Source organism: Xenopus laevis, chromosome 9_10L (assembly GCF_017654675.1).
Source record: "Xenopus laevis strain J_2021 chromosome 9_10L, Xenopus_laevis_v10.1, whole genome shotgun sequence".
Taxonomy (NCBI): domain Eukaryota; kingdom Metazoa; phylum Chordata; class Amphibia; order Anura; family Pipidae; genus Xenopus; species Xenopus laevis.
This window is the reverse complement of record NC_054387.1, coordinates 1,378,159-1,404,415: the sequence shown is the minus strand read 5'-3', so window position 1 is coordinate 1,404,415 and position 26,257 is coordinate 1,378,159. Positions and strand designations below refer to the sequence as shown.

The 26,257-nt window shown below is 38.3% G+C and overlaps 3 protein-coding genes and 1 pseudogene across 3 annotated transcripts; all 4 read right to left on the bottom strand.

Annotated features, from left to right (window-relative positions):
* krt50.L (keratin 50 L homeolog) lies at positions 1-3,835 on the bottom strand. The gene is made up of 8 exons (XM_018236783.2): positions 3,256-3,835; positions 2,624-2,706; positions 1,950-2,106; positions 1,637-1,798; positions 1,376-1,501; positions 622-836; positions 438-541; positions 1-264 (listed from the first exon to the last, which is right to left on the bottom strand). The coding sequence occupies exons 1-8, from the start codon at positions 3,769-3,771 to the stop codon at positions 248-250; spliced, it is 1,380 nt and encodes a 459-aa protein (XP_018092272.1). The 5' UTR covers positions 3,772-3,835; the 3' UTR covers positions 1-247.
* A 4,316-nt stretch (positions 3,836-8,151) lies between these two features.
* Positions 8,152-11,600, bottom strand: krt51.L (keratin 51 L homeolog). Its single transcript, NM_001088182.1, is given in 8 exon segments — positions 8,152-8,470; positions 8,963-9,036; positions 9,119-9,333; positions 9,454-9,579; positions 9,674-9,835; positions 9,924-10,080; positions 10,693-10,775; positions 11,142-11,600. Coding segments are annotated over 8 exon segments (1,245 nt in total). The 5' UTR covers positions 11,553-11,600; the 3' UTR covers positions 8,152-8,453.
* Positions 11,601-13,352: 1,752 nt separating this feature from the next.
* LOC108701756 lies at positions 13,353-16,837 on the bottom strand (annotated as a pseudogene).
* A 1,933-nt stretch (positions 16,838-18,770) lies between these two features.
* On the bottom strand, positions 18,771-24,132 carry krt53.L (keratin 53 L homeolog). Its single transcript, XM_041576372.1, has 8 exons — positions 23,483-24,132; positions 22,632-22,714; positions 21,659-21,815; positions 21,387-21,548; positions 21,062-21,187; positions 20,009-20,223; positions 19,847-19,926; positions 18,771-19,068 (listed from the first exon to the last, which is right to left on the bottom strand). The coding sequence occupies exons 1-8, from the start codon at positions 24,065-24,067 to the stop codon at positions 19,052-19,054; spliced, it is 1,425 nt and encodes a 474-aa protein (XP_041432306.1). The 5' UTR covers positions 24,068-24,132; the 3' UTR covers positions 18,771-19,051.
* Between the last annotated feature and the right edge of the window lie 2,125 nt (positions 24,133-26,257).

Below are 26,257 nucleotides of genomic sequence, written 5' to 3'. Positions count from 1 at the left end.
TAACTTGCATCAGAAAAGAGTTTATTGAGAAAAGAATGCAAAGAGAAAAAAACAAGAAACAGCAAGAAGTGACATATCTAGTGCAATCCAAGTGCTTACTCCCCAGTCTAAAGCAGTCCCTCAGAAAGTAACACATATTAACTCTGCTGCTTGGGCTGAAACTGCCTTGTTTTGGGGTTTTTATTTTCTTCAACTTCCACCACCATGGATGCAGCAACTTTTCAGCCCAATGCTTGAACAGCTTCGCTTATGATTTCCAAGAACCTTATAGAGAAAGAACTGGTGTCAGTATAAAAGGAAAGAACAATCAATAATTCATGGCAGGTACTTGTTGAAAATACTTGTTGACTTGCATGCTATGACTTATAATAAAATAAAATAAAAACTGAGGGCAATTGCTTATCTCTGTATATTACATGAAGCCAAAAGTAACTCACCTCTGCCTTGTCCTTTTCCCTGTCCTTGGCTTTGTCCCTGTCCTTGGCTTTGACCCTGTCCTTGGCTTTGTCCCTGTCCCTGTCCTTGACTGATTTGTATGGACCTGTGGTTTAAAAAAGACATTAGCAACAGCATTTAATGTGCAACTGTTAACATCTTCTATATGGTATGGACCATCCTTACCCTAGTTTATCCAGGAGGGATCGATATGTTGCAATCTCATTCTCCAACTTAGTCTTCATTTCCAAGAGCTGTTGGTATTCAGCTTTCTGGCACTCGGACTCAGCTCTGAGCTGTGCCAACCGCTGCTCTACACAGGCAATGGTCTCCTGGATATGTGACAGTTTCATGCAGAATCTTCCCTCGGTCTCTGCTAACAGTATTTCCAGGGAGTTTTTCTACCAAGGAGAAAAGGAAGAATTAAAACATGTTTTGAGCATATTGCATTTCTACAGGACATTATTGCAAACAATTGACTCTTAGGACTGCTTATAAGTTTTGAAGAACTTCACTTTGAAGAAATTCAACTTCAAATTTCAGTAATTTCTGTAATCTTCTGGATACATCTGCTAATTGACGAAAAAATAAAGTTGCCTCTGCTAGCCAGCAACAGCCCACAAACAATTACTTCCAAAACTATACCCCCCCATAACTTCTTTAGCTTCTCAGCTTTTGGTGGAGCCGTTGAAACCTGAAACTTGTCGTGTACCACACAGATGAAGGCCACTATGAAGGTCAATTAAGAGAAGGTCAACTGTTATCACTCAACTCTCTCAATCTCAATCACATAAGCAGTTATCCAGCATTTGGTAAACAGGGTGTATTTTAATTAGAAAATGTTTGGGAACCTTGATATGTCATGAGAATTCTATGGTAGAACTGGAGACATGTATTTTTGCTACATAGGCTTATATACTGCTTGTATTTCATACTGTACCTGGGCAAGTTGTGACTGAAGCTCAATTTGTAGGGCTTGCAGTGTTTTTTTAAGGTTTGTTACTTCTGTCCTGCTTTCATCAATGGTAATCTGTACGTGTTGCATTTGGTTTTTCAAATCGGCACTCTGGAATAAATAATGAGCAAGAAATGAGGTAATCAGTATACTGATCGGAGAGGTATGTTATTCTCTGAGGGGGTGGACGTTTTCAAGGAGAATAAATCAATATATATAAAGCTATATGTTGTCACATGTTCTTACAATTTTGTTGAAGTTGTTTTCTGCTTCTTGGCGGTTATTCCTAGCCAGGTCTTCATACCGAGCTCTCATGTCATTCAGGATTTTGGTCAAGTCCGTGCCCGGTGCTGCGTTCATTTCAACACTAACTTTACCAGTTTCTGGTGCTTTGATGGCTTTCATTTCCTGAAAGATAAAATACTTGATTTATCTTATAAACTTAAAAGGAATATAACAGACACGCCTAGTTAACGTCACCAGCGTCAGTTATTTTGGTGGCTTTTACTTCCTATAGGAATTAATACCAGAATATGTTATAATGAAAGAAAAATCTTACATCATCATGATTCTTTTTGAGATAGGCCAGTTCCTCAGTAAGACTCCCAAGCTGAGCTTCCAGTTCAGACTTGGACAGGATAAGCTCATCCAGGACTCTACGCAGACCATTGATATCAGCCTCCACTGAATAGCGAATGACCTGTTCATTCTCATATCTGTCAAGAATAATTCATACATTGCATTTTAAGATGAAATTTCCTCACAGTCTTGATACTATCTCATGTACATGCCATGAGCTGCGTTGGATTGGATATGTTGGTTTAGTCTCTTAGGTAGATGTAAAACTTTAGTCTATTCTTGGGCTCTATAAGAAACTAGGAGGTTTCTGGACAGTAATTAAGGTAAAAGGCAACTTGTACCCTTCATTGTAAGAAACTCTAAGTGCTCTTTTTCCTTTCACATATGAAATATTATGGTTCTTCCAGTGGCACAATCATCAATGGCCACCAGGTAGGACCCTTAATGAACAAACCCCGGTGCAGCTACACCCGCCATAGTTGCATGGATGGCACTTTATTTTCTTTGTTGAAAGCTGGTTTTAAGATCTCCTAGATCTTCCCCAACAGTCCAGTCATCAGACTTTCCAAAGTATATAGGGGTGCAAGCAATCTATTTAATGTTCATATGGGCAAGTGAGGCAAGCGGATCCTATAAAAGCCTACAGAAACTCACTTCTGCTTGAAGTCATCGGCAGCCAGTCTAGCATTGTCGCACTGTAATAAAATTGCTGCATTGTCTTTGGATGCGTTGATGATCTGCAAAAGTGAAATATAAAATATCCTATTATAAGTTAATAGATACAAAGGCATAAGTGTAATACAAGATATAAATATAATATACGTAATAAACTTAGGTACCAGAGAGTTCAGTCTCAACCTGTAATGTAAAACATGAACCTTGAAGGGAAAATTTTTAGTATTACATTATAGGTGCAAAGTCATTACATTTTAGTTTTTTCATTACATTTTTACAACAAAAACAATGTTTCTGTAGTTGTATGGCAGATTTCTGTGCAAGATCAGTCATTGGTAGCCATAAGCTTTATCCGTTACAGAAGTATATGGTAGCCTTTTGATTAAGTTGACAGCCCCGGCTCATGTGTTGCACAATACTGAACCCATATCTCAGACCTTTTGGGTTCAAGCCACCCATATTTGGTCAGGCATTTCCACTTCACATTTTGAAATGTTATATTTTATATCTGAGAGACTTGCAAATGTTCAGGACTATGTCATAAGGAAATAACATTATACACAGCATTTTAATAGTAATAAAAAAACAATGCAGTGATATATTTATTTTACCTGTACTTTAAGGGCCTCAATTTGGTTGAAATATTTGCTGTAGTCCTTTGGTGCCTCAGGAGGTGCTGGCCCATGTTTGTCATACCAGTCCTTAATCTTCCGTTCCAGCTCAGTATTTTTTGCTTCCAGTTCATGGACTTTGTCCAGATAAGATGCCAAGCGATCATTGAGATTCTGCATGGTTAGCTTCTCATTAACTGCGAAGACGCCCATATTTCCACCTCCACTACCACCAAAGGCACCACCACCATAGGAACCACCAAAGGCACCACCACCATAGGAACCACCACCACCATAGGAACCACCAAAACCACCACCTACACCAAAACCATCAGCAGAAAATCCACTGGCATAACCACCAGCACCACCGCCAATACCTCCACCAAAACCAAAGTCACCACCAAAGCCAGCTCCAGCCCCTACACCACAATAGCCACCGCCAACTTGACTGCCTCCATATCCTCCTGAGCCATGCTGGCTTGACTTGGTTGTCTGTTTGAAGGACCTGTAAGACATATTGCAGAAGCAAAGAGACACCCTTCTAGTGACAGAAAAAAGCTGCTATGGTGAGTGCAACAGCTGAACAATTCTTGGTCTTTATATATGATATCAAAAGGGTGTGTCATATCAGATTTTTTTGGAGCAGCAGTCTTCATGCCAAATTATTGTTCAGATCAATTATAATTATTAACTTGCATCACTTTGCATTATCCCCATAAAGCTGTTTGTTGCATTATTTTATTGGTGGGTGGAGTACAATTGTGCCTCTGTAGCAAAATGAGAAAATCAATAAAGTATCGAAATTATCATCTTGTTTGTACAGGCGATTCCTGTTTCTCATACGATTTCTATCACAGCAACTGAAAGAAAAGGAAAGTTAGGTGCATATAATATATATATATATACATATCCAGGATTTTGCTTAGATTAAATGATTAAAAAGTAAACTTCAAATGAATTATTATATTATTAAAAACTGTTCTCTATGTTCTGACATTGTCTTAATTATTAAACTATAACAGTTTTCTTCTTCTTTGGAGCTAGCCGGGTACAAAACCAGCACTAGAAACATATATACTTTATATCTATATATCACTCCAATATGATTTTTATAGAGATTCAGGGCTCATATAATTCAAAAATATTAGTTGAAAATAGCCAACTCCCAAGTAGCTGGAATCAAGTGTTAATAGCATTTTTATTTATAGTTAACAGATACCAAAGCAAAGGACATATCATTTGGAATATGAGGGATAATCCCATCTGTGCTCAAGTGCTAACGAGCCATTAAGTGACTCCTCCTTTTCATATAGCACTTTACATGGCCGCCTAGTGTTCGGAACCATAAGAAAGCATCCACAGTGAAATATCAAGAGTTCATAGGTTGAGTCCTATATGAAAACAAAAAGTATATTTCAGTTGTTTCTTGTAATCCAACAATTTTATTGCCTCCAATGGAGAGGATGGTTCCAACAAGTCTATTCTTTTCCATAGGATTGTTCCTGTATCATGGATTCTGTATGTTACTATTTTCAGCAGTTTGAATACTGAATTCCTTATTGTTGCTCCTGAACTCCGTCACTCAGTCAACCCACAAGGCTGGATATTGTCAGAATAGGACCAACACACTCCCTAGAGATAGAACTTGCACCTGGAAAGAGTTTTTTGCACACTTTATGCCAAGGAAAGAGAACAAGAAACAGCATGAAACACGACAGGTTGAGTCAGTAACTGCTGTTACAGGTGAATCCATGCACTTGCTCTCCAATATAAAGCATTCCCACAGAAAGAGAAAAAAGTTCATATTAACTAAATATATTGCTTTAGTATAATGGATTTCTGGGGTAAAATTAAAGCATAAAGATTGCCTATAAATTTTGGGACGAGAAAGGAACCCCCGTGTACTGTAAGTTTAGTAAGAGGAGACCACTGGAGTCAAGTGTCTGCCTGAAGCAGCAGATTATCTCACACAGTTCACAGTTCAGCCTTTAGAGAAAATCGTGCTTTTTTTTAATTTGCTGCCAACAGAACATTTTGGAAACCTTCAAATGTCATTTGACTTTTGTTGAAATGGTCCTCTGCACCTTTGTGGTTCCTCATAGCAAGTTCTTCATGCCAAGCTCTCATATCATTCAACACTCTGGTCAGGTCTGTATGTGGTGCAGAGTTCATTTCCACACTAACTATACCAGTTTCTGCTGCTTCGATGGCTTTAATATCCTGCAAGATAAGATGCCAAAATAAATTGTGTAAGTTTAATTATTTACATACAGCAATATCACAGCCACAGGCACGACTAATTAGGTTTAAGTGGCTGAGTTGCGATAAATCGAGTTCCTTATAGCCAATTGTCATGGTTCTTCTTGAGACAAGTCCTCAAGCTGGGATTGTAGCTCAGACTGGGACAGGGTAAGATCCTCCAGGACTCTATGGGGACCATTTATATCAGCCTCCACTGAAAGTCAAAGGACCTGCTCACTCTCATGCCTGTACATGTAAAATAGACTTTGCTATTGTTTTTTCCACAAGCGTGTTACCATAACCATGCCATGTGCTGCTATTATATGTTACCTGGACCAGGTAAAGGATTCTGAGATTATATCCTTACATATGATAAATATACATTACTCTATCTAATGAATATTTTAATGAAGTTTGAAGAAGAGGAAACTGCTTATAATTGAGATGACTATAATACACCGGATATAATACACTGGTATTCTAAAACAATGTTCTTAGGGATCTAACCATCATTTCTAGCAAAGCTAAAAAGACAAGGCAAGGACATTTTTAACATTAATAGTGCTTTTTCACTTTAGGGGCATTTATAGGGGGGTTACATTTATTTTACTTACTTGAACAAGAAATAGTATTTACATTTTTTTATAAGCATTAAAGCAGGGCTAATTTTGAAATCCCCTTACCCCTTAGCGTACTAATACAGAAATTCATGCCTCATGCAGAGCAGAAATATTAGTAGGAGATTAGTCAACTCCCAAGTAGCAGATACAAGTATCAATAGCAACTCCGCCCGTATACAAGAAATATATATATATATTAAATATTTATTATATACCATATTGCATTGCCACCTAGTGTTGGACCCATGAGTTAGCATCCATTGTCAAACACAATAATTGATAGAATACCTCCAGTATTTAAAGCTAAATTGTCCTGCACAAAAAAATTGTATTCTATAATCAGCCTGATACTATTGTTGCTCGTTACTACTGGTGAGGAGGATTTTAACAAGTCCCTATTTTGATGTTCACATCAAGGACAAAAACGGATATAAATTGTGTGACTATAATGACCTTACCTCTGCTTTTTGCCAAATATCCATTTTCTTTTTTTTTTTATTTCAATATTTCTTTATTGCAGATATTCAATAATTACATCTCAGTGCATTGATAAAAAATGTTCGGTTAAACAGTCGTTAAAGGCAACAGATCACAATTAAACTCATTGGTGAGTGCTATATGCTTCCGAGAATGTAAAAATATTGATAAACAAGGTATTTGAATTTTCTTTTTAACAGGGGTTAGGTGGGAGAGGAAAAGAAAAGAGAAACAGATAAGGGCAGTGAGAAGAGAGAAAAAGAAGAAAGAGAGAAAAAAAGAAAAAAAAAAAAAAAAAGGGGGGGGAGGGAGAGAAGGAGATTTCTTCCATACACTGCACCAAGCATTATACAAACAAAATAGCAGTAAGGTTGTACCATAGGACTCCGGCCCTGTTTCTTCATATGGCCTACTAGTAGGCTAAAACATTACGATCAAATCTCTCGGGGTAGCGTAGTGAATCCATGGGTCCCAAATTTTTGTGAATTGTTCCTGTTTATCTTGAGATCCATTTTCTTTTAACAAGGATTCACACATTGACACAATAGTCAAATACACAGTGCTATATTTTTCGCATGCTCTAAGGTGCAAATATGGAATTCCAGAATATAAAATCCTGGAAGCTTGCATTGGCCTGGGCGCAGATACTCGGAGTGGCTTTGGATCTGAGTAGGCATTTATTTGGCATGGATGTGAGCCAAGGGGCTGTTTCTTGCCCTTCACCCATATGCACTGAAACCCATTGTTGCAATTTTAGACCCCCTTAAGCATGTTCTACTACTGCAGGTGGGCCAAAGACTCCATTTAGACTCTTATGGATCCATCAGTCCCATTGGATTTGTGTAACCTGTAAGAACAATAAGATCTGGGACTGTGGGGTAGTAGTCTGTCAGTGGCCTGGCTACACATCTATGGGACACGCTTGGTAAATCCTGCCAGCTGGTGGTGCTAAATGTTATGAAGCTATGTTTAAAATGGCACCAACACCTTGGGCTGATTGCTGAATATTCATAGAAAATCATCTCCCTGATATCAACGTTCTCTTGCCTGATAAAAATACTTGTGGGATGAGGTTGTCATTTACACTGTGGTCTTCTGAGTTGATTCCAGAGTTGCAAAATGATTGCCAAACTATGTGGCGTGAAGAGAACCCAGTATATCAATAGTGCGTAATGATTTCCATGATTGACCCATTTTCCACAGCAACTAAAAAGTTCTACATTTCTGTTGTATATGAACTTCAGAGACTTTTGTACGCTGCCCTGAGTGTATCGAAGAACCCAAGCAATGTATTTTAGTTAATTTCCCATTCGTTTATGAGGAACTAGCTCTTAGCTTATGCCAGCTTCTCCTTCAATTTCCTTCTAGTTTATATGGAACATTTTCAGCTATTAAAGCTTCTCCTTAATGCCATCATTTTAGTGCACATTTGAATTCTAGGACTGACACCCATGAAACTCACACCGACAGACCAAAGCTATTCAAGTCTCACTGGGCAATATTTGGAACAAATCTCAGAACAGGGGACCTACAATAGGTAAGACAACAAGGCTGGAAATAACTTGCATCAGAAAAGAGTTTATTGTTCGAATTATGCAAAGGACAGAAAACAACAAGAAACAGAAAGTGACAGGTTGAGTTTGTCATCAATAATCCAATTGACCAGACCCTGTCTAAAGAAGTCCCACAACAAGAAAAGAAAGAAGAAACTATTAACCAAGCTGCCATCAATAAATCATTGATAAAGGTGATTTTAGGGCTGAAATTCTGCTGTTTTTAACTTCTTTCTTGTTTTCTTCTTCCACTTCCACCATACATATCCACATCCATATCTTCAGCCCGGGGCTTGTTCAAATTGCTTTAAGGTTTCTGTGTAGCTATTAGAGAAGAAAAGTCTGTTGTCAGCAGTTGCTTTAGTGTAAGAGTTCATTTTAGAGGATTTGTTTATTGCAATGCAATCAATTCTATAGAACATGAAGGTATATAATATATGTCCAGAATAAGACCAATAATTGTTGGGTGCTCCTTAGAGCTTACAATCTATACCTACCTGCTCTCACACATTTTCAGCTAATGTTCATCTCAGAAACGGATCAAAAGAGACAAGGCTGATCATGTTCCAGGCTCACTTATTATTTAACTTGAGCTAATTAATGTATCATTTAGGAAAATGCTGGAGAACTTTTATTATCTGAGCAAACCAAACATATTTACATAGGGAGCAAATACAATCCTACTACTAGAATAAAATAATGATGCTAATTGATAAAAAAATAAGTGAAAATGCACCACAAATACTCTATAAACAAATGAATAAGATTAATGATCTCTGTATATAACATAAACATATTGGCTGGAAATTATCTCACCCGTTCCTTGTACTTGTCCTTGTCCCTGCCCTTGTCCCTGTGTTTGACCCTGTCCTTGGATGACATTTATGGCCCTGGAATTTAAAGACACTTGATAAGAATTGCATATAACCTCAATCTGTAAACAACTCAAATATCATTTAAGACCATCCATACCCTAGTTTATCCAGAAGGGACTTATAAGTATTGATCTCAGCCTCCAACTTAGTCTTCATGTCCAAGAGCTGTTGGTACTCATCTTTCTGGCACTCTGAATCAGCTCTTAGCTGTGCCAACCGCTCCTCTAAACTAGCAATGGTCTCCTGTATATGTGACAGTTTCATGCAGAATTTTCCCTCTGTCTCCGCTAATAGCATTTCCAAAGAATTTTTCTGCCAATGAGAAAAGAGAAATGTAGGTTTCTGTCAGACACTTCAATTTTGCTGCTCTAATAATGGAGATTCGGCTCTTTCCTAGAGTGGCTTCCATGCGACATGTCTTTCATACTGTACCTGGGCAAGTTGGGACTGAAGCTCAATTTGCAGGGCTTGGAGTGTTCGTTTGAGGGTGGTAACTTCAGTGTTGCTTTGAACAATTGTAGTCTGTCCTTGATCTATTTTCTTTGTCAATTCAGCGCTCTAAAAGTAATAGGAGAATGATATATATAGATATGTATATGAGTGTGTATTTATTTTATGTTTGCAACATCATTTGCATAAACTATTTTCTCACAAGCTTGTTGAAATCGTCCTGTGCTTTTTTGCGGTTCCTCATAGCCAGGTCTTCATACTGAGCTCTCATGTCATTCAGAATTTTGGTCAAGTCCGTACTTGGTGCAGCATTCATTTCCACACTAACTTTACCAGTTTCTGGGGCTTTGATGGCTTTAACCTCCTGAAAGATCAAAATATATATATTGTACAAACTTAAAAGGAATATCATAACAACAGTCATACCCAAGTTACTTATAGCCAAAGCTTACATCGTCATGGTTCTTCTTGAGATAAGCCAGTTCTTCAGTTAGGCTGTCAACCTGGGGTTGTAGCTCAGACTTGGACATGGTAAGATCATCCATCACTTTATGGAGACCATTGATGTCAGCCTCCACTGTAAGGCGAAGGACGTGCTCACTCTCATACCTATCAAGAGTCATTAAACAATTCAACACAAGCATGATACCACCTCATGACCATGTTTACTATAACCTATTACCTAATGAAATCCTTTATGATAATGCTGCTCATATATAAAAATATTCACAAATATGTTATTTATATGGCATTGTGTGTTGGTAACCTATAATGATATATTATTTTAAAGTACTAGAAGGAGTTTGGAGTCTTTGTACATTGTAATTAGGACGAAAGCTCCTTGCAGAAGCCAGACAAGGTTCCTTATCACGTAATAAATTATTGCTGGCTCTTTGTTCATACGAAATATGATAGTTCTACTTCATGCCTGTGCTGGTACCTACTCTTTGTGTCTACCCATGTTCCCTGTCAACCCAGCCATGATGGGTAGTTTACTTGTACAGTGTATGTAACATAGCAAGCTCCCATAGGATCGAAGCAAATGGTAATCATAGTCCTCTTGGAGTTACTATGGTCCTTTAGAACTATAGGGTCCTGAACAACTGTATGGTCGAGGGAAACTACTTAATGTTTAAGCAAACAGCTGAGGCAAGGGCATTCTATGAAGTTTTATAAACATATATATATAATGTATGTGTGTGTGTTTGTAGGTGAACTCACTTCTGCTTGAAGTCATCAGCAGCCAGTCTAGCATTGTCGCATTGCAACAAAACTGCTGCATTTTGTTTGGATGCTTCGAGGATCTGCAAAAGCAAAATATGGGGGATAAGTTCATTTTCACATGGAGTACTGACACCCCTTAGAAAACATTGCACCAGTGCAACTCATCAGGCCTTGCTGAGTAGATGCTCACGGCAAATGCGCTTGAGGATCTCTGGCGTAAGGTTCAACATGATCCTCAGATTCTGATATAAATTCAAACAATTGTCACCAATTTAAGGAGTCAAGAAACAAGAATTTTACATTTTGAATGACATATTGCTACAAGTATCTCAAAGGTTACATACAGTATACTTCATATCTGCTGCACCACATTTTGTAGGTAAAATGTTCAGTGCTATATCATAAGGAATAAGATGGTACATAACAAAGAAATTTAATTAGCATACCTTAGCGTTAAGGTCCTCAATTTCCTTATAATACTTGCTGTAGTCCTTTGGTGCCTCAGCAGGTCCTGGCCCATGTTTGTCTAACCAGTCCTTAATCTTACGTTCAAGCTCAGCATTTTTTGCCTCCAGTTCATGGACTTTGTCCAGATAAGATGCCAAACGATAATTGAGATTCTGCATGGTCTCCTTCTCGTTACCAGACAAGATGCTTACATTTCCACCGGCACCGGTACCATAGCCACCACCTACAGCAAAACCATCACCAGCAAAACCACCTCCATAACCAGCTGCACCACCAAAGCCAACTCCAGCCCCTACACCAGAGTAATAGCTACCAACTTGACAGCCGTCATATCCGACTGAGTTATGCTGGACGGACTTGGTTGTCTGTTTGAAAGAATTGTAAGACATATTGCGGAAGCAAAGAGACACCCTTCTAGTGACAGAGAAAAGGCTGCTATAGCGAGTGCAATAGCTGAACAAAATTTTAGTCTTTATATATGAAATCCAAAGGGTGTGTCATATGTGAATTTTTGAGAACCAGACAACATTCCAAATTACAGAAACACCTCTGTCCAGATCAATTATAACGATTCATTTGCATCAGTTTGCATTCGTGCTATACGTTGTTTGTTGTGCCGTATTATTTGATGGGTGGAGTAGCAAAAACAGACTATCAATGAAGTATCGAATAGTCATTCTCTCTCTCTGTACAGGCATTTCGTGTTTCTAATTTCCTATGAACATAGCTGGAAGAAAAAAAAAGTTCTAGTAATTACATATAATATATATACATCAAGGATTTGTTAAAGTATCTAATGAATATTTTAGTGAAGTTTGTAATTGGAACTTTGAATTAGGTAATTATACTCTGCAATTATACATTGAGTATTTATAATTAGTTACACCCATACATTAAAAACTCAGGGATCTAACATGGTCTGGGTAGTTAAGCTATAACAATTATCTTCTTCTTTGGAGCCAGCAGGGGAAGTCAGCTGCCTGTTTCAGCTGTTCAGGACCACATATGGTACAGGTTTAAGCTCCATTATCTAAAACTCAGGACATAGGGTTTTCTGGATATAGGATCTCTCAGTATGGATCACCAGACCTTCAGATTTAGACTAGAAAAACAAATGCTAAATTCCAAAATATGTCCCCATGGATAATATGTTCTAGATGTAAACAACCAGCTGAATTCAAAATGCCTTCTGTATTCTCTTGGGTGCAAAGTAAAAGTTCCAGAATAAGTGGAATGGAGTAACTTCATATGACATTTTGACTTCTAGAGACCCAAAATATATATTGTGCATTATAATGTTCATGGCTGGCATTTTGGCCTCTGCACTCAAAATGAATTGGGCTTCATTTTGAAATCCTATGGCAGCAAGTGCTGGAACACTAAGGGCACAAAATCACTTTCCTTGGGACCCATCCATGGAGCACTTGTCCCCTTGGACAGTTTGAGAGCTCTCCTGTGTCTTGTGCACCCTAACTCGTGTACTTGAATAATGTGCAAGCTAAATGGCCTCCAAGGGAATGCCCAGGTACTGTTTCTCATGAAACATAGGCTGCTGAAAAGCATGTAGGCATATCTCTCCCCTCAAGCATCTCTAACTTGTGTGTCACTCACTCCCCTGTCTAGAGAAGTCCCAAAAAAGAAAGAAAGATGAATATAAGAACCAAGCTGCTACCACTAATGCATTAGTAAAGGTGCTAATTAGGGCTTAAATTCTGCTGTTTTTAACTTCTTTCTTGTTTTCTTCTTCCACTTCCTCCATGGTGGGGGGGACAGCTCTCTAGCCCATGCTGGTTCAGATTTGCTTTTCCAACTTTAATGTTTCTGTGGAGTTATTAAAGGAGAAAGGTCTGTTGTCAATATATATCTACATACTTGAACATGTTTTCAGCTGTCATCTTGTTTACTAAAAGAGTGAAAAGCCAATCAAATCAATGACATGGAAATAAACCTGAGAAGGTAGTGGCTTACACAGAAAGTATTGATGCCTGCTTTCCCATTGCTCCATATGATGTTATTCTACCAGTGCCTTAAAGTGGAGAGAGTGGAACCAAAGAGCTAATACTCCTTTCTCATCCAGGCAGATATCACATTCTGTATTTTTTCAAATGCTATGATTCACACTGAGAAAAGCACTTATGACTGTATATAACATCAACAAATAGCCTGGAAATATCTCACCTGTTCCTTGTACTTGACCTTGTCCCTGCCCTTGTCCCTGTGTTTGACCCTGTCCTTGGGTGACTTGTCCTTGGGTGACTTGTATGGCCCTAAAATCAATCTGTAAACAACCTGCATATGTTTGATGACCGTCCATACTCTAGTTTATCCATAAGCGACTGATAGATCTTGATCTCTTTCTCCAACTTGGTCTTCATATCCAAGAGCTGTTGGTACTCATCTTTCTGGCGCTCTGAATCAGCTCTTAGCTGTGCCAAACTCTCCTCTAAACTAGCAATGGTCTCCTGTATATGTGACAGTTTCATGCAGAATTTTCCCTCTGTCTCCGCTAATAGCATTTCCAGAGATTTTTTCTGGCAATGAGAAAAGGGAATGTTCAAAAGATTTTTAGGTGCTTGTAGCCTTGAAAGACCCTTAAGACTGAATTCCTTGGATTCCTCTGACACCTTAGTTCTGTAATTATCAGTAGGTACATTTTTGTAGAGTGTTTTGTCTTTTTTTGTGGCAAAACAAAATAATAAAACTCCTGTTACAACCCACTTATTAACTTTTGGAGCTGGAAGGGAACCCACCTGTAAGTCAACTGTGCATTCCTGCCCAACTCAACAGATTACCTTACATCTATTACACTATTTTTTCTATTATCATTCAAATTGCCCGCTGCTCAGCCTTTGGTGGAAGAAATTGCGGTAAATAGTTGGGAACAACAATATCATAAGCTGTAGAATTGGAGACACGGCTCTTTACTAGAGCGGCTTCCATGTTGCTTGTCTTTCATACTGTACCTGGGCAAGTTGGGACTGAAGCTCAATTTGCAGGGCTTGGAGTGTACATTTGAGGGTGGTAACTTCAGTGTTGCTTTCAACAATTGTAGTCTGTCTTTGGTCTATTTTCTTTTTCAAGTCAGCGCTCTAAAAGTAATAAAAAAAATATCTATATCTATATCTATATATATATATACCGTGTGTGTGTGCATTTATTCAATGTGTGCAACATTATATTTTTATAAACTATTTTCTCACAAGTTTGTTGAAATCATACTCTGCTTGTTTCCGGTTCTTCATACCGATCTCGCATGTCGTTCAGGTCATTAGCTGGCACAGCATTCATTTCCACACTAACTTTATCAGCTTCCGGTGCTTTGATGGCTTTAACCTCCTGCAAGATGAAATACCGAAATATATCTTGTAACTTTAAACGGAATACATAGTCATTGGCCAGGCCAATTATGTTCCAGTGCTGTTGTTGGGATAGCACCAGTTACTTATAGTCAAATCTTACATCGTCATGGTTCTTCTTGAGAAAAGCCAGTTCCTCAGTGAGACCGTCAAGCTGGGATTGTAGATCAGACTTGGACATGGTAAGATCATCCTTCACTCTATGGAGACCATTAATATCAGCCTCCACTGCCACACGAAGGACATGCTCATTTACATACCTGTCAAGAATAATACATACTTTTCTATCTGACATAGTTTCAACACAAGCATGATACACCTCATGACCACTCCTGCTATTACAAGTTTTCTGAACCAGACGAATGATTCTGGAATAAAAATTTTAGGAAAATTCTAGAACTATAAGGTTTATTGCATAAGGCAAGCATAATCCCTAGGAGTTATGAGCTTTTATGGATGGCAAATAAGGTTCCTGACCCCATAAAAGGCAGCTCTGTACCCTCCACTGTAATAAATTCTGGCTGGCTCTTTGTTATTTTACATATGAAATATGATGTTTCTACTTTATACCTCTGCTGGTAACTGCTCCTTGAGCCTGACCATGTTCCTTGTCAACCCAGCCATGAGAGGTCTTCAATATAAAGTTGCATTTGTAATACTTAATTAAATGTTTAATTAAGTGGGCAGCTGAGGCAAGGGGGTTCTCTGAAGGTGTTAACTTGTAAAGTATATGTAGCATATCCGGCTCCCATAGATATTTGAAGGATCAATGAGACTGCCAAGGGTAGTCCTTTTGGAGGCACCAGCAGAAGTGGCTGTCCTGTGTATTATGATAATTTCCTAGGTCCTGTAGAACTATTGGGTTGCAGACAAACTAATTAATGTTTAAGTGAGCAGCTGAGGCAAGGAGATACTTTAACGTGTTATACATGTACTGTATATATATATATAATGTATGTGTGTGTAAATTTCTATGTGAACTCACTTCTGCTTGAAGTCATCGGCAGCCAGCCATTGTCGCATTGTAATAAAATTGCTGCGTTTTCTTTGGTTGCTGTGATGATCTGTGAAAGTAAAATATAGTACTCTATACAAAATCGGGAGTCCATATTAATCAAACCAAGCCCACGGGACTTGCCCCAGTTCAAAAGGGCCATCAACTATAGAAAAATGTATATCAAAAAATGATATAAGTCCCAAAGCTTTCTTCAAGTAAAAAATATTAATTTATTGAAGTACATTTTAAAAGAATTAAAGCTGGTACATACTACCCCCCATATCCCACCTTACGCGTTTCGCACCCTCCGGCGCTTAGTCATAGGTGTGTCTCACACCTATGACTAAGCGCCGGAGGGTGCGAAACGCGTAAGGTGGGATATGGGGGGTAGTATGTACCAGCTTTAATTCTTTTAAAATGTACTTCAATAAATTAATATTTTTTACTTGAAGAAAGCTTTGGGACTTATATCATTTTTTGATATAAATTTTTCTAAAGTAAAATATAGAACAACCTTTACAATATGGGGAATAAGTTAATGTTAAGGCTTACACCCCTCACAAAAATATTGTTACATAACAGCGTTAATAGTATAGTAATAGTATAATGGAAAACTGTTTGTCTAATTGCTGAGCAGCTGCTACAGTCAAATGTTCTTGAGAACCTCTGGTGTAAGGTTTGATGTGATCATTGGATTCTCACATAAATCAAAATTCAATATTTTGCCTCCTATTTAAGGACTCAAAACAATAATTTAGCATTACCTTGTTGCACTATTGCCGCAATATCTCAAAGGTTACTTATATTTTATGTCTGCTGCACCAGATTATGTTCTTAAAATGCTCAGTGCTATATCATAAGGAATAAGTTCATACATAGAAGGTAAGCTTGGTTGAAAGAAAAAACAACAAATAGATTTAATTAGCATTCCTTAGCTTTAAGATCCTCAATTCCCTTATACTACTTGCTGTAGTCCTTTGGTGCCTCAGCAGGTGCTGGCCCATGTTTGTCTAACCATTCCCTAATCTTAAATTCAAGATCAGCATTTTTTGCCTCCAGTTCATGGATAAGATGCCAAACGATCATTGAGATTCTGCATGGTCTCCTTCTTGTTAACAGTCGAGATACTCATCTGTCCACCGGCACCACCGCTATAACCACCACCATAGCCACCACCTACAGCAGAACCATCAGTAGCAAAACCACCTCCATAACCAGCTCCACCACCAAAGCCAAATCCAGCCCCTACACCATAAGAACAGCCAACTGCTGATCCATACTGGCCCAACTTAACTGTCTGTTTGAAAGCACCATAAGGCATATTGCAGAAACATAGAGACACCTTTCTAGTGAAATGATTATATCCATGATGATATCCAAACGGTGTGTCATATCTAAATTTTGTTGAACCAGTCTATATTCCAAAGTAAAGAAACATCTCTGTCCAAGTCAATTATAACTATTCATTTGCATCAATTTGCATTTTCCCCATTAAGTTGTTGGTTTTACCGTAGTATTTGATGGGTGCAGTTGGAAAAACAGAATATCAATTAAGTATCGAACAGTTCCAGTTCCTGCTCGCTATACCAGCAATTCATGTTTGTAGTATATAGGAAAAGTGCTGGAAAAGAAGACATAGTAAATTACATATAATATATATATATATATGAAGGATTTTTAATGCATCTAATGAATATTTAAATGAAGGTTACTTTTAAACTTCCAGTGAATTAGATAAGTATACTCTGCACAAACATTGAGCATTTATAATTAGTTCCACCCTCTATATATATTAAAAACTCAGGGATCTAACATGGTCTGGGTTCTGAAGCTAGACAACTATCGTCGGAGCTATTAGGGGAATTCAGCTGCCTGTTTCAGCTATTCATGGCCACACCAGAAATAAGCAAATAGTTGAATGCCAAAACAAATGCTTCATTCCAAAATATGTCCCCGCTGACAATTTTCTAGATGTAAACAAAATCAAAGTTCCAGAATATAAAAGGCTGAACGCTTCTAACTTGAATAATTTGATATGACATCTTATTATAATTTTCATGGCTGGCATTTTGGCCTCTGCATTCAGTGTTGGCTTTGTTTACAAATTCTATGGGAGCAAGTGCAAGAACTCTAAGGTGCATAAAACTGCAACCAATCCCTGGAGCCATTGTCCCCCCCAGGCAGTGCTACCATTTTGCACAGAAGATGGTACAAGGTATAAAGTGCTGCACTATGGACACAATGCTATAGGCAGGCTGGAAGTTCAAGGCTCTCGTGCGTCTTGTGCCCATTAGTGCTCCCAAGCTTCTGTATGAATGATGTGCAAGGTAAGGGGCCTCCAAGGGAATGCCTGGGTACTGTTTCTCGTGTATTGCCAAACATAGACATTGCTGTATTCACGAAACAGGCGCAGTCGTTTGCCCATAGGCGCTCCCCAGCCTGCATGGCACACATGATAAGGACTTCAAAGCTAATCCTCATGTACCACCCCTCATATATACAGTGCTGCCTAACACACAAAGTGCTGTATTCATGCAGGCCTTTGCTCTTCATTGTGGACAGATCTGTGTACAGATCCCAAATTAGCCCAGTATCGCTATATAAAAGTCTTTATACTGGGCAAAAGCCCTTTGCAGATAGGTAACCCCATAACACCACATACCCATACCAGTAGTGACAACCATTCCTTAAGGGTCATTTACAACATGGAAGACAGGGTGCAAACTGCAACAGGCGGACACAACATACCATGTTTTTGCACTGGGCACTCGCTTTTCACCCTAGATGAGTTGTTGCAGGTATCCCAATATCCATAACCTAACTTGAACTTCATTTTGGGGTCTTCAAAAATTAGGAATTTTGTGAATTACCTTTTATGACTTAATGTAAGTCATTTTACATATTATTGATAAAAAAAAGAAATGAATGGCCACCCTGGGATAATAAAATACTATGTTACCATGTTTCCTTTGCTTTATAAGGTTCTGTTGCATATAAACTACAGAGACTTTTGTACAATTTTTGTTCTTCTCTGAGAGTATCAAAGAACCATGGGACTTATGTTAGATCACATCCCTCAGTTTCACTTCTCCTCTCGTAGCCATCCCTTTTATTACCATTGAGTCTGTTCAAACGAGGTCTACCTGTACAAGTCTCATGGGACATTATTTGGTACAAATCTCATTGAAGGTGCTTCATGCATTGCTCTCAAAACATGTAAAGTACAAAATGGAGAACAAAACCACAAGGCTGGATTTAACTTGCATCAGAAAATAGTTTATTGCAGAGACTATGCAAAGGAAAGGAGACAACAAGAAACAGCATGAGACTGAGGCTGAGTCAATAATTGTTTTAACATATGTGCTCACTCCCCAATCTAAAGCAGTCCCGAAATACAAAGAACATATGAACCAAACCGCTATCTATATTGCATTAGTAAATTAGATTTATCCTGGGATTTTTCCCTTCTTTCTTTTTTTTCTTCCACTTCCACCTTCGTTCAGATCGGCGTTTGTTCAGATTTGTTTTTCGGCCTTTAAGGTTTCTTAGTATCTATTAGAGAAGAGAGCAGTGTTGTCAGTAGTTGCCAAAATTTGAAAAAATCATCATCATGAGGAGCAGAACTCAATGTCCAGCACAAGACAAATAAATAGTGCTGAAGCTAAAATAGCATTCTGATTCTTATTTAGTAAGTATAGTATACTGTACTTTTTATTGGGCCTCTAATGAATATAAATTCTTATGTTGAAAAAGCTAAAATTTAGACATGTATTTTTCCAATAGCACCTGCCTTTTTATTTCAGGAATAGGGAGGGGAAAGTTAGAAGAATAAAGTGACGTGTGATGGAAATTTCCAGGGAACCTGTTCCCTATTCATCTACATATACATTCCTGCCATTGGAATAAAATCAAGATGTAGATTGATGCAAACTAGTGAACACTGAGCATAAACTTCTTTGTATCCATGTTCATACTGGGGCCAAGTGTTTTTTTTTTTTTTTTTTTTCAATATTTTTATTTTGTTTTACAAAGAAAAAGAAACAGAAGAAAATCAAATTACAGCCAGTACACCTATTTTCCATAAAAAGTCTTACAGACAGTAATGCATTGCATGTAAAAAAAAAAAAAAAAAACAGCTTCTATAATGCAAAGATACAGATCACAATTATTGCAGTCAACAATGAGGAAAATAGGACACCAACCTTAGTTAGACAGGAAAGAATAGACAGAAGTAGTAAAAACAGAAACCAAAGAACGTATCCATAGGGGGTGCATATTCAGTGAAGAATATGATCACATAAGAAGTGTTTTTAACATGAAAGTATCTCACCTCCGCCTGTTCCCTGACCTTGTCCCTGACCTTGTCCTTGACTTTGTCCTTGACTTTGTCCTTGGGTGACTTGTATGGCCCTGTGATTAAGGAAAGAGGTAATCAGAATAGCAAATAACAGGAAACCATAAACAAATAAAATATGATTTGGAAAATTCATACCCCAGTTTATCCAGAAGGGACTGATATGTTTTGATCTCAGCCTCCAACTTAGACTTCATTTCCAAGAGCTGATCATACTCGTCTTTCTGGCACTCGGACTCGGCTCTGAGCTGTTCCAAACGCTGCTCATAACTAACAATGGTCTCCTGTATTTGTGACAATTTCATGCAGAATCTTCCCTCGGTCTCTGCTAATTGCATTTCCAGAGATTTTTTCTGCCATTTTAAAAAAAATAAATCATGATTTTTAGACGCTTTGAACATATACAGTAACATTTCTGCAGGACAAGTCGCTGTGTAAGTTATGGGCTCTTCTAAATGTAATTACTTGATCATATTATTTTTCCTCGACAAAAAAGTCAAGATCAAATTTTTTTGGCAAATTGTGGCTAAATCCTTATCTCAAATTTTAATAATTCTTTAAATGTAAGTTTTTGAGACCAAATATGCCTCTAGAGCAGTGCTGTCCAACTTCTGTGGTATCAGGGGCCAGAATGTTTCAGGCATACACGCTGGAGGGCTGATAAATGAAGCTAGTGTTGACCACTCCCTGTTATTAAACCACACCCTAACCCTAATACCAGGCTCATGTCCCAAGGGTAGCGTATGGCAGGTAGGATATGGCACATGCAATGAGCATAGGGCAGACAGAATATGGTACACACAGGGAGTATAGGTACAGGTAGTATACAGCAGGAGACAGGGAAACCTATCAGGAGCTTACAGTCTGAATTTGAGGTGTACACAATGCAGGGGGCCAGTTTATGATACCTTTTAAAGTTTACACAAGGTAAGCAGTCACAGAAGGCAGACTTTTATGTAGGGGCTACACAAGGGGTGTCACGGGTGACTAGTCGAAAAGCATTGCTCTAAAACAAGTGAAATCCCTGTGCAGTCCAAGTACAAAGTGCAGTACAGTCAAAGACAGCATATAATCTCTACATACTACACCTTGTATTAGTAGTTACACTGTTTAGCTGTCTTCTACATACTGCAATGAGAACGTTTCTGAGAAACTTGGTATATAATGACAGTGCTGCATTCCATACTGTACCATGGAAAGTAGCGATTGAAGCTCAATTTCCAGAGACTGGAGTGATCTCTTAAGGTCTGTAATTTGAGTCTTGACTGTGGTATCTTCTTTGACGTCTTCCTGTAGTTTTTCTTTGATTGGAGCTGCCTATAAAATAATAATAGACATATTTCTAAACAGGCCATAGTGTTAGGGGGTTGGGAAACACACAAACAATTTCACCAATTAAGGGAGAGGTAAGTTGGAAGGTCATTAGAGCAAAGTTGAGTTTAGATTTCAAGACACACCACACATCTCTTTGGGTTTGGGTGAGGCATAAACATTTCTATTAACTAACTATACTTACTTGAGTCAGAAATTTTTTCTCTATTTCTGCCCGGTTTTTCTTGGCTAGTTCTTCATACTGAGCTCTCATGTCATTCAGGATTTTGGTCAGGTCGTTACCTGGTGCTGCGTTCATTTCTACGCTAACTGTACCGGCATCACCCACTTTAACAACTTTAACCTCCTGTAAGATCACAAAACAGAATATTACGGCATAAGCCCATAGGAATTTCAAAGGCATACACAGTTATCATCTATTACTGTAGTTACAGGCTATTTAAAGTTAAATATTACATCTTCATGATTCTTCTTGAGAGAAGCCAGTTCATCGGTGAGACTCTGGAGCTGGGATTCCAGATCAGTTTTGGCAAGGGCAAGATCATCCTTGACTCTACGCAGACCATTGATATCAGCCTCAACTGTCTGGCGAAGATGCATCTCAGTTTCATACCTGCCAAGACATGGACAATACAATTGAACCTGTACAAGCTTTTGAAAAAGTAGGGCTATGAAACACGTCAAGCGTGATGGCTCTAAATACACATGGCGTTCTTTTGTATTGAATTTTAAAGTGGATTAAATAAATACTGGATTTTACATAAAATACTCTACGTGGTGCTCCATGATTTGCAGATGAACCTGTACAATGCAGCCTGATGAATTCTATACCATGTTGCCGTTATATGTAATAAATACCCTTGCAGTAAAGAATGTGTCCTTAAATGTTGGGATCTTTCCCTAAGTAAACTGAAAGATTTTGGAATATGTTTTCACCTTTAATAAGAATGCTGCAGTTACAGTGGAACCCCCATTTTACATGTTTCAGGGGACCAGAAAAAATTGGTGTAAAATCTGGAAAATTGTAAAATAAGGGAAATTTATTATGCATTAAACATTTGTGGGGCCACAAAGAAACTGTATAAAATGCAGGAAAACATTAAATCAGATTATGCAAAATGGAGAACTGAAGAAGAAGTTATTCACTAATATTTGCAAGTTCCTATGCATTTTAAGAAGATATATGCACATTTATCAAAATTTAAATTTGTGAATGAATGAATTTGTTTTCCACACTTGAAGGTTTGTTTATTTATTAGAAATTTCTTGATCAAATAAAATGATAAAAAAACTTGTATGCATTGAATTTGTATTCTTGTTCTTCATTTTCAATGGCTCTACAAGCTCTCAAAACATTCGAAAAAACTCAAATTGAATACAACTGCTTATATATATATATATATGTGTGTGTGTATTTGTGTAAACTCACTTCTGCTTAAAGTCATCGGCAGCCAGCCTAGCATTGTCGCATTGTAATACAAAGGTTGCATTGTCTTTGCATGCTGCAATGATCTGCAAAAGTAAAATATAGAAAGAATTTCAGCCAAAGTCTTTAGGAAGCCTGTGAGAAGAGAGGTCTGACAATGTTTAATAGATGCTCACAACAGAGAAGTACCATGCAGTAGAAAGAACAGGGTAAATGTAATTATTACAGAGAGATACCTGCTTGTTTTGGTGCTAAAATATTTGATAAATAAATAAAAGACTATGTAAATAAAGGAAATATTAATGAAGTGCCTAAATATTGGTGCTGTTGGTTGGGGGGTGGAGAGCGTGACATCAGAAATATGTGTTGGCCTTAGGAAGTCCTAACAATGGGTTTTTCTGGGATGCCCCAGGCTCTTTCTTTATGAAGTGAGACAATAACTAATCAGCATAATACACTGTAATATGAAAGAGAATTGCCATTTTATAGGTGATTTGTGTAAACTACTCAAAACATGGGTGTGAAAGTCAAGAGTGGGGTGAATAATTGAGACACACGCAGTCTCCACAACACATTCATGGAAAGAGCTGATATTTGTACAATACTGATTCTCTAATTATCTTGGGATTTATCAAAGTCAATTTCACAAGATTTTCCTTCCCCCAGTATAAATCATGATAGTGATATACTGTAGAAATGCAACCTTGCCAGAACCCAAGGTTTTGATACAAGAATAGTAAGACTTCCTTTGCTATGTCTATTATAAAAAAATAAGGTAATAATAAATGCTAATACATAATATATATTGCATGCCTTATTTTAATAGAAAGTAATATAGTTATTTTCTGTCATACCTTAGCTATAAGGTCATCAATTTCTTTGTAATATTTGGAGTAGTCCTTTGCAGCTTCTCCAGGTGTGGTCCCAGTTTTTTGTTTGTCATACCATTCCTTAATTTTACGTTCAAGCTCAGAATTGGCTGCCTCCAGTGCAGTGACTTTGTCCAAATAGGTGGCCAAGCGATCATTAAGGTTCTGCATGGTTTCCTTCTCACTGACAAGGTGCAGTCCACCTGAGGCACCACCATAGCCACCACCTGCACCAAAGCCACCACCTGCACCAAAGCCACCACCTGCACCAAAGCCACCACCTGCACCAAAGCCACCGCCTGCACCAAAACCACCACCTGCACCAAAGCCACCACCTGCACCAAAGCCACCACCTGCACCAAAGCCACCACCAAAACCACCAGCACCACCCTCAAAGCCACAAATACCTCCAGCACCATAGCCAGCCCCATAACCAGCTCCACCACCAAAGCCTACATCACCACAGTGATAGCCACCTCCAGATTGACTGCCTCCATGCCCTCCTCCATGGCTGCTATACTGGACAGACTTTGTTGATTGTTTGAAAGATTGTTGAGACATGTGAGACATGTTGTGGAAGCAAAAGGACACCCTTCCAGTAGTAAAAAAAGAGCTGCTATGGTGAGTGCAACATTTGAACAATTCTCAGTCATTTTATATTATATCCAAAGGGTGTGTCATATTGGATTATTTTTGCAGCAATGTACATGCCAAATAAAACCAACTGTCCTGATCAATTATACTTATTAATTAACTTGCATCACTTTGCCCCCTGGTGTTTTCACCCCAAAGTGTTGTGCTAGTTAGATTGATGGGTGGAGTACGGCTCTGCCTCTGAACACACGTTGAATTATCTTATTGTTATCCTCTCTTTGCAAACATTTCCCATTTGTATTACACACATATATATATATATATACAAACATACATATAAAACTTGTATATATAACTTATCTGTTAAAACAATTGAAAGAAAAAGTAAAAACATATAGCAGATTGACTTTAAATGCATTTTATTGTGCATAATGGGTACTTAAAGGAACTTTAAGAGGTATTAATGAATAGTACATTGCAGAAACAGTTGTCGTTCTAGAACTGTTACACCATTACATCAAAAACAGTGTAATCAATAAATATCTCACATTTGAAGCTGTTCCCTGCATGATTCAAGAGAAGGGAACATTTTTACTGAGTAACATTGGGGGATACCTCTGAAAAACAGATTGATATTCAACTAAATAACTTCTGTGACAAGTGAAATGCTGGAACCCCCGGACAGAAGTGCAAGAGAACTAAGAAGCACAAGAGAGGGCTTTTTAAAAGAGAACTTCTGTTTTGCAGAGAGCACCATCATTGGGTGCAAGCAGGACCGCCATCAGAAATTGCAGGGCCCCATACGACAAAATTTCCTGGGCCCCCTGGGCTGCGCCCACCGCAAGCCCCACCTACAGGTCCGCCCTCCCCACCCCACAGGTCTGCCCCCCACCACAGTAAAAAAAAACGAAAAAATATTGGTGGCTAGGGTTCCCACATGTTAATAAAAAGATATTGGTGGTCAGGGCCCCCCATAAAAAACATTTGTGTCCAGGGCCCCCCCATAAAAAAATATTGGTGGCTAGGACCCCACATGAGAAAAAAAATTGGTGGCCAAAATTGGTGACCAGGGCCCCTTAAACGTCCATGCCTTCCCAAAGTCAGCAGCTCTCAGAAAGATGGGGGGCCCGGCTAATCAAGTAAATGTGGCGTGGCCGGGTCCCCCTTACCCTCAGGGCTGCCTACAACTCTCCCCCCTGTCCCCCCCTGATGGGAGCCCTGGGTGCAAGGCACCCCCTGACTGAATGCAGGCAACTTTGTATTGATTGTTTAGGAGCTCAGAGACCTGCAGAAATTCTCCGACCATGCAAGACGGTGAAGTATAAAAATGTGCACCTTGCCTTTCATGTAGTCAATGACACTTTTGTGTTATTAATGTTGGGAAATTCTATATTGCTGGAGCTAAAGTATATCCTCAGTTCATTTTATGATTTAAAAACCATTTTTAGCCTATAAAGTAGGTGTGGACAGTGGACATTTTGGGGGAGGTGTCCGTGGACAGAGCCTTATCAAACTGTAGATGGGGGATAAGACCATTCCAACACTTTTTATGCCCATTTTAGTTGGGCACATCCATTGTTTTTATCACTTTTTATCCTATGGTCCAGGTAGATACTCCCAGGCATTTTGTTTTCCATGCTTTTCTTTGTTCAAAAAACAGCATTTTCTAACCCCACATTTTGCACTAATGGCCCATAAAAGTGTATTTTCAGGTTAGATTTGCAGGCGGCGATTCCAGGCATTTTGATACACTATGGGATATATTATTCAAAAGGTATAAACGGAGCTTTCCACAGGTCATAAGAAGAAAATTCTTTTGATTCACAATTCAGTTATCTGGCAAAGTAACAAAAAGTGACAAATATTACCCCTAAATGTACCATACAAGTGAATAAAGAGAAACATAAAGGGGGTTATTTCCTAAAATCTTTTTTTCTCATATTCTAACAGAAACAAACTCGGAGTGAAATGAATTTTTCTAGTTTATAGGCTTAAATACCTCAATTGTTTTAGTTTATGTGCTTAAAAAAAAACACGAATACCTCAATTTTATCGATTTTTCAAAGAAAAACCAGTGTGAAACACCCAAAAATCATGAAGGCAAAAATCATCTTCAAATCGTTATAAATGGACCTCTACCATTGAATTTTACATGAATTTCAGACT